Source organism: Geotrypetes seraphini, chromosome 7 (assembly GCF_902459505.1).
Source record: "Geotrypetes seraphini chromosome 7, aGeoSer1.1, whole genome shotgun sequence".
In the NCBI taxonomy this organism is placed as follows: domain Eukaryota; kingdom Metazoa; phylum Chordata; class Amphibia; order Gymnophiona; family Dermophiidae; genus Geotrypetes; species Geotrypetes seraphini.
Window position 1 is genome coordinate 171,974,561 of NC_047090.1, and position 9,286 is coordinate 171,983,846.

The 9,286-nt window shown below is 36.7% G+C and overlaps 1 protein-coding gene across 2 annotated transcripts in view; it reads left to right on the forward strand.

Moving 5' to 3' along the window:
- SERPINA10 (serpin family A member 10) overlaps positions 1-8,975 on the forward strand; it is a 48,548-nt gene extending 39,573 nt beyond the window's left edge. For both annotated transcript variants that reach the window (XM_033950762.1, XM_033950763.1), the window contains exon 5: positions 7,974-8,975. In XM_033950762.1, coding sequence (XP_033806653.1) covers positions 7,974-8,165 — 192 coding nt within the window. In that variant the 3' untranslated portion in view covers positions 8,166-8,975. The remainder of the gene's footprint in view (positions 1-7,973) is intronic.
- Positions 8,976-9,286: the final 311 nt, after the last annotated feature.

Genomic DNA, 9,286 nt, shown 5'->3' on the forward strand with positions numbered 1-9,286 from the left:
GATGCGGGTAACACTTAACAACAGCACTAAAGATTTTACGGAACTGACTGCACTAGCGGATTTCATCGAGGAAATGAGCCCTTCAACCATTGATGCAGTATGACTGAAGTAATTGAAGTTGTTCTCTTTTTACACGTTTACTGTTATTCAAATAATGAGTATCCTGTTTCAGACAACGGTGGATAATGATATTTCACATATTGCTGTCAGTAATTGTAACAATACTCTACTGGAGACGCAAACAGATCTTTTAAAATGAGGAAGAAACTTCTCATTTCCACTGAATGGAGACTTATTTAAAGTTATTTCAAATTACCAATTCAACAAACATGGCGTTACCTTCTTCTTCTTGAAGATGAACCACGTGTCTACTGGCGCGAAATTTTCGTGCCTTGCAGTGGTAGCGTCATCATGGCGCCATGAGAGTCTGCAGTAAAACGCCACAACTTCGCTGCCTAATCTAAAGATCACAAACTCCAACCGTGTATGGGAATCCTGATGAGGACCTACAAGTGTGATTACTGCCTTTTCTAACTTCCATCGCTATCGGCATTTACTTGTGTTTTCTGTTTCTGTTTCAGCTCTTTGTTTCAGCATTCGGATGGTCTGCATCGCCACTCACGGATTATCTTTTTCACTACCTATTGGATAGTATAATGATTTGAGGAGGTTTAGCATAGGTATAGACACCTGACGATAAATAGAGATTCTCAATTTATGGTGTCTAGTGCTACAGCTACGTTGTTATAATCTCGCTCTCTTATTCTAGTATTATTTACAGTATATTGTTAGATAGTACTTGTCAAACTTTACTTATGATTTCTTAGGTGTTCACATTAGATGCTATGCTGTGATGGCATTTGGCTGTGTGTTCCATATTCCTCTGCTTATATATCATATACATAAAATTACACGGTAATGCAGATTGCATTGATTGTATATGATGTATATGCTATCACCTCTTTTACACAACTTATCAATTCTGTTTTAATACCCAGAATTATTTCTATTCCTGCTTTATTCATTACGTTCTGTCAATTAGATGCTGCTCAGTCATTTATCCTTTTGTGCATTCCTTTATACTTTATAGTTTTCCCTCTAGTGGGTTAAAGCAATGACATGCACAATGTTAATAACCTGAGTCACTTTGATATTATTAACTTCTTATGCTCATTTTTCACAGTCCTGGACCATCATAGCATATTGTATTATATAAAAGATTACATATCATTCAATCGCTTACCACACTACCACATACATTACTACAATGAGGGAATGGTTCTGAGGTTAAGGGTTTAATCTACAGCCACTTATTTTCACCTGTATTATTCATTACTCTATTGGTTAAACTATAGTCATGCATACAAATACACGCAATGGCATTGAACTGATGTTTTAAGTTTATTTGGTTCATGCTTCACTATTCTGAGAATTGTCCTTTCATGCAATAAACATCACTCCCTTGGTTAAATCATTGATATTCATACAACCACACACACTTGCATTGAGCTGATGTTATAAGTTTACTTGGTTCATGCATTACTGCTCTGCAATCCGACATGTTCCATATCATTCATCACTCCCTTGATTAAATCATTGCTATACATACAGCTACACACACTTACAGTGAACTGATGTTACAAATCTATACGGTTCATGCTTCATTGTGTTGAAAATTGCCATTCCCTACATTATATAACAATACCTTGGTTAAAACATTGCTATACATACAACCACATACACATGCATTGAACTGATGTTATAAGTTGTTTGGCTCGGGCATCACTGTCTAGGAACCTATCATTTCTTATACTATACATTACTCCCTTGGTTGAATCATTGTCATCTATACAGCTACATTCACATGCATTGAATTGATGTTATAAGTTTATTCGGTTCATGCTTTCTTGCTCTGACAATTGCCTTCTCATGTATTATACATCACTCCCTTGGTTAAATCAGTACTATTCATATAACTGCTGACACTTGAATTGAAATGTAGTTTTAAGATTATTTAGGTCCATCCTCCATTGTTTTGTAGATGGTTAAATTCTATATTATACACTACTCTTTTGGACAATTCACTGATACACAAACATCCATATACATTTGCACTAAACTACAGTTATAAATTTATTTGGTTCATGCTTCACTGATTTGGAAATTATCCCTTACTATATTAAGTATCAATTCCTTGGGTCATGCTGGATTGTCTTGTTTATCATAATATATGTCAATATACATAACATTATACTTCATCTCCATGTTTTAATTCTAGACATGCATCCTACTACATATGCTTGCCTTGAATCGAAGGTATATTTAGGTACCCTTGCCTCCAACAGTGATTTATGTAATACAACATACACCTGCATTGATCAGATGTTACAGGTTTATTCTGATCATACTATCCTGCCTTATGGTCCAGCTTTTACATTTGTTGCAATGGCTCACACATCATTGTGGGCAGTTACAATGGAATAATATTCTTGTTTTATTAAGTTTTCATTATAAAGTATTGGAACTTGACAGTACACGTCATTGCATATCATACCATATATCACTATCCTGTTTAAATCATTGATATATGTGATTTCGCAGGCACTCACAATGAACTAACACTATAGGTCTCTTTTACACAATGCTACCCTGTACTGGAATATCACTGTTTATATCAATATGCAAGGGAGGGGAGATTGATATTGTCCATATCTAATTTTTCTTTTTTTTTTATGGTTTGATATATGCTATGTACATGTATACTTGAGTGCCTTTCAAACATGTTGCTGACCAGAGAGTACATGCTGGGACTCATTGTCCACCATAAGTCTTACTTGCTACTTATTATATTGAAACTGTTCTCTTTGTAATATGCTTTAATATAGAGGTTAATGAAAAGATCTTATATATTACATTTAGCAGCTGGGAAAGGTTGTGCTGCTTCTCACCTGTTCGCTTCCCATAGACATATATACCATATTTTCGTCCGATTTTTTGTTATGGAGACGCAAGTATGGTATCTTGGTACAGACGTGGGTTATTTAAATGATACACATTGCATGGTGCTGGGGCTTGGTTGGGTTCGCAGGGGCTACAGTGGCCTAAATCATCATATACTTTTACTCCTATGTCCTTGAAGCTATTTTCTCTAAATGTAAAGGGTTTTAATAATCCAATTAAGAGAAAGAAGATACTCACCTATGCTTCTCGCAAATCTCCTGATATACTCCTATTTCAAGAAACGCACTTAACAGATATTGAAAGTCAAAAATTAAAAGTTCCTTGAGCAAATGATGTTTATTATTCACCAGCGGTAAATAAGAAGAATGGTACAGCAATGTTGATTAGGTCGGGTCCAAATCTAAAAATCCTTGCCCATAAAAATGATATGGAGGGAAGATGGAATATGGTAAAGATTCAAGTGGTAAACTATATTATTGCTATATTCAATATATATGCCCCGAACATTGATGACCCGCTATTCTTTGATACTCTCACTTCACTAGCTTTGGCAGAGCATGCACAAGCATATGTTATAGCTGGAGATTTCAATTTAGTCTTGGAACCCTCACTTGATAGGAAATCTACTGTACCCTATAGAATTACAAAAGCTTGGCATAGCTTACACAATATGTTGTCTCAATTAAACTTAATAGATTCTTGGAGATTTCTGCACCAAATGGAGTTGCAGTACTCTTTCTATTCACCTCCCCATAACTCATACTCTCGAATAGACTATTTCCTTATAAGTAAGTGTTTATTATTAAATGCATTGATTAATGAGATATCGATTTCAGATCACGCTGCCATAGAAATATACTTGGATAATCTATTACCTAGACAGACTTCCTGTGCATGGAGATTTAATAATGCATTGCTCAAGGATCCACAGTTCATCCCTTACGTAAGGACTGCCTTAATTGATTATTTTGAGCTGAACACTATTGACCAAGTTGACAGGATCACACTATAGGACGCATGCAAGGCATATATCAGAGGATGCATTATTGCCTATCAAGCAAGAATTAAAAAAAATACCCAACAATCCCTTCTTGATCAAACGTCAGATATTAGAAAATTAGAGATTTTACACCAATCGAATCCATCAAATATGCAACTTTTACAAAAACTTCGGGAAAGTAGATTAAAATACAACTTAACATTAAGTACTCAAGCAGGGAACACGCTATTCATGCAATCCGCATCCTATCATAATTCAAATAACAGAAGTGGACACCTATTAGCTCAATATTTGAAGATGCGCGAAGAGAAATCCTATATTTCTGCTATTTTAGACGAATCCGGTACTAAACATACTGACCCAAAACGAATTATTCAACATTTCAAAGTATTCTACGACTCTTTATACTCTACAGAAATGTCTCATTCTGACTCGAAAGAATTTTTGAAGCCCCTACTTCAACGACCACAATTAAGTTCAGAAGTAGAGATCACGGGCCAGGACATTGTAGCGGCTCTATCTTCAATGGCTAGGAAAAAATCCCCGGGATCGGGTGGGTACACGGTTGAGTTTTACTCTACCTTCCAAGATATATTAGTACCTCAGTTGTGTCAACTGTTTAACTACTATTCTACAACAGGGGAACCTTTACCGAAGCGTCAATAATCGTTTTGCCCAAACCAGGAAAGGATCCGTTGAAAATACAGAATTATAGGCCACTCTCCTTAATTAATGTAGACGCAAAAATATATGCTTAAATATTGGCTAATAGAATTCAAAAAGTACTACCTGTACTGATAGGTAAAGAACAAAATGGATTCATGCAAGGTAGACTTGCCAGTGATAACACCAGATTATTCACCTCAATTATTCAAATTGCCCAACATTCATCTCATCCTTACCTGGCTTTGGCGTTGGATGCTGAAAAAGCGTTCGACCGAGTTGAGTGGGATTTTTTATTTCAGTCAATGTCTTGGTTTGGGTTCTCTGATAAATTTATATCAATGGTCCGGTTGTTATACACTAGACCTTCTACTACTGTTAGAATAAATGGATTAATTTCGGAAATGTTCTACCCCACACGTGGCACTCGACAGGGATGCCCATTATCCCCGTTATTATTCAATTTGGCACTAGAGCCTCTTCTCATTTACATTCGTCAATCTCCTGAAATAGTGGGTATTCGCTGTGGATCAAATGAATTTAAACTTTCTGCGTATGCGGATGACGTGTTAATCTACACTGATCCTGACTCGTTGTCAAATTTGTTACGTTTGATAAGTTCTTATTCCCAGTATTCTGGATACAAACTTAACACCTCTAAGTCAGAATTGCTTCCACTTAATAACCACGTATTACAACATGATATCGTGGATCATAACTTTCAGTGGGCTCAAATGAAACTTAAATATCTGGGTATACATTTCGGGTCTACAATAGAGGATACAATAAAGTTTGCAACAGAAGATATAGTGCACATGATTAATACACTTACTACTAGGTGGAGTCCCTTAAACTTATCATGGTGGCGTCGATTAGAAACAATTAAGATGATGATAGCTCCAAAAATTTTATACCCTCTTAATATGCTACCAGTTTTATTTCCTCCATCATTCTATAAAAGGGTGGACCAATTACTGACTAAGTTCCTTTGGAATAATAAGACTCCCAGAATAGCACTAAATAGATTAAAATTACCAAAATGCGAGGGTGGCATTAATTTTCCTAATTTTTTGGAAAATCATTATGCCTTTTTGCTCAGGCAAGGGACTAAGTGGATTTTACACAATACCAGTGTGACGCCTGCTAATAATTGGATAACACTTGATGCAGAGACCTATAAATGGACGTCACTGCCATCACTGGCTTTCGTTTCATCTTCGGGATTTTTGACTCATAAAGACTATGTGTTAGAGGCCACTATGGCTGCTATTCGTACAATAGATAAACTTTTACCTCATAAATGGAACAATTCACTCCATATCCCAATTTGGAACAACCCCCTTATACAAATTCAAAATATTACAGTAAATTGGAAAAGATGGAAATCAGCAGGTATACAAATCTTAGGACATTTGTATGATGGAAGCAATTGGATACCCTATGATATATTAAGAACTCGATATTGTCTCCCTCCGTCTACATTTTTTCAGTGGTTACAACTTAAGCACGCTTTCCGTGACCTTGTACGTAATAAAACAGACAAATGGGAAGGCCCTGACCTTCTGAGTTATTGTAACACATTTGCTTTTAAGAAAAAGGAAGCTTCTAACTGATATAAATTGATTAAATCGTATAAATTACCTTCCCAACATTCCACTCAATCCAAATGGCGAGAAGAATTAGGGATACCTTTAGATGAAACAGATTGGACTCAAATGTGGACTGTGATCTATAAGATGACCAGCTCGGCAGCATTATACCAGACCTTTTTCTTTTTGACCTATCGAGCTTTTTGGACACCAAGTAAACTTTCAAAATTAAAAACAGAAAGGGTTGATGGAATATGCTGGTCCTGTAAACTTTCTTTGGGGACGTTTCAACATATGATTTATGATTGCCCCTTGTTACATGATTATTGGCATTCGGTATGGGCACAAATCTGCTCTTTTCTAGAGATTAAGGAACAATTATCATATCCGATATTACTTATTAGCTTAACTAGTTCACATATGTCGATTCCTACTGACAAAGTACCATTACTTCAGTTTCTCTTGTTAGTTGCACTACGCATCATACTCACTAACTGGAAAGACTTTTCCAATGTATCCCACATTGAATGGTGGAACACTGTATGTCTTTATGCTAAATACGAAAGAGTGGCGGCTATTCGTAGGGGATTTCTATCTAGATTTGAAAAAATGTGGACATCATTACTTACACATACGGAGTATAGGGTGTGAGTCATGAGCTGCTGTGGCCCCTGTGGACCTAACGACCCTACCAAAGCTACTGACCCTTATGATTGCATTGATGACAATGATAATGCTGCTGTGGCTACTGTGATACTATGTTGTAATGTTATTATGCTGATTATCATTCCTCAATCTAGCCTCTGGGTTGACATATACAGCTTTATATGTAGAATTTTACTGTGCATTCAGCGCCACGTCTGACCAGTACTAGTAGTTCTGGTTCTATTGGTTGTTCCTGTTACTTCTTTATTATTATGATTATGCATTGTCACATGAATGTCAACGCACATACTTTTTGTTGTCACTGTCAGGGATACTGTCATTCATGTATTTTGATGTATATTCAAAAATACTAATAAAGATGATTAAACTTAAAAAAAAAGTTAGCCTGTTCTTATTAATTGTATTAGATTTTGTACATCGCTTAGTAATTTTAATAGGCGATCAATCAAATGCACTAAAACTTGTAAACTTGTCAGCACTGCCACTCTATACTCCTCCCATTGTACCACAAGCAGCCCGTACATCCGCTCCCTCTCCCTCCCCCCTTGCCCTTTGCTTTTACACTTCCCAGAGGGATGGCACCATTTTACTGCTTTTTTGGCTTCAATTCCTCACATGTTATGTAATGACAACTTTTCCAAGAACGAACCAGCCATAGAAGTTGGCAATTGCAATTTCTGTTTACCTAATCACCTACCTTTTTTTAAAAATCAATCAATCAACGCATTGAACCTCCTTAAAATCTTAAATCTCATATGTGGAGGTGGGAGTTAGGGGTATAAAACTGAAACTGTCCTCACAAGGCCCTGCAGTGCTAAGGCTGGCCCCGTCTCCATGGTTTGTCCACATTGTTTCACTGACCATCCCCCTGAGGCCCATATGAGCCAAATACCTCATGCTGTTCTTCCAAAATACCAGAGGCGAGGAGGAGGTACAGTGGAGCGTGCATTTAGACCCCCCTTCCCCCTTTGGCCTAATACCTCTTTAAATTTATGGTGACGACTTATGCAAACAGGATTATAAATAAAATAATACTGGAAGGTGTGAGCCTTGTTATTTATTGATTTTTTTTTTTTTTTGCATGACTGTCTTAGGTTACCCAGAGAGTAATGATTGAAGTGGATGAGAAAGGAACCGAAGCTGTAGCTGTCACTGGGGCTGAAATTACTGCGTATTCAATGCCTGACACCTTCCGGGCGGATCATCCGTTCATATTTATAATAACTGAAGACCCCTCTAAAACTTTGCTTTTTATTGGCAGAATAAATGATCCTACAAAACCATGACCATGACTCTAAAACTGGAGTGTAAATCCTATATGATTCAGTCATGTTTCTCTCAACCTCTCCTAATGACGTATGAGAATAGATATCGATCTGCCTTCCATACACAAGTAGACTGTAAGCTGTCTGTGGCAGGACTTATTGGACTGTCCCTGTTAAAATTTCTGAAAAAACACTCTTACATAGGGTGCTACCTGAATGGCAAGATAATACTAATAATAATGATTGGCCCTGTTTTTCTCTAGCTTTCTCTTATAGAGAGGAATCTTTCAATAGAGAAGTTATTGTAAATGAAGGGGCCCTTTAAGTAAACTGCATTAGGCATTAATGCCGGAACACTGCTTGAGCCCTTTCCACCTACAAAATGGTTGGCATTAAGTACTCACACCGGAATTTCCAAAACTGGTCACAGGATAATGGCAACATTTACACATGGCCATTAATACAAAAAGGTCACTTGTACAGCTGAGTAAAAATGGCCTTAGCTCACAGGAAAACCTACACAAAGGCATGCTAAGGCCACTTTTAGTCACAGTTTAGGAAAAGAACCCCCACAAATTCTTAAAAGTTGATATATTTGAAACAGAATCCCTCAAATTCTAGATATGATGACTAAAGTTACAGAGGCATATTGGACACATGGTTAAATTGCACACGCAACATAATTGTTTAAGAAGCCAACTGGGGCCAATAATTGGCTATTAACAAGCAATTATAAGAAAATAAGAATTGCCAAACTGCCAAACCGAAGGTCCATCAAGTCCAGTATCCTGTTTCCAACAGTGGCCAACCCAAGTTCCAAGTACTGAGATAGATCCCAAGTAGTAAAGCAGATTTTATGCTGCTTATCCTAGAGAAAAACAGTGGATTTCCTCAAATCATCTCAGTAACGGCCTATGGACTTCCCTTTTAGGAATTTATTCAAACCTTTTTTAAACCCCACTAAGCTGATTTCACCACATTCTCTGGCAATGAATTCTAGAGTTTAATTACATGTTGTTTGAAGAAATATTTTCTCTGGTTTGTTTTAAATCAAGTTTATTTTAAAATTTCTTATGCCGCCTAATCAAACCTTCAAGGCGATGTACAAAGAAATATCAAAACAGTGTATCAGAGTAAGTTAC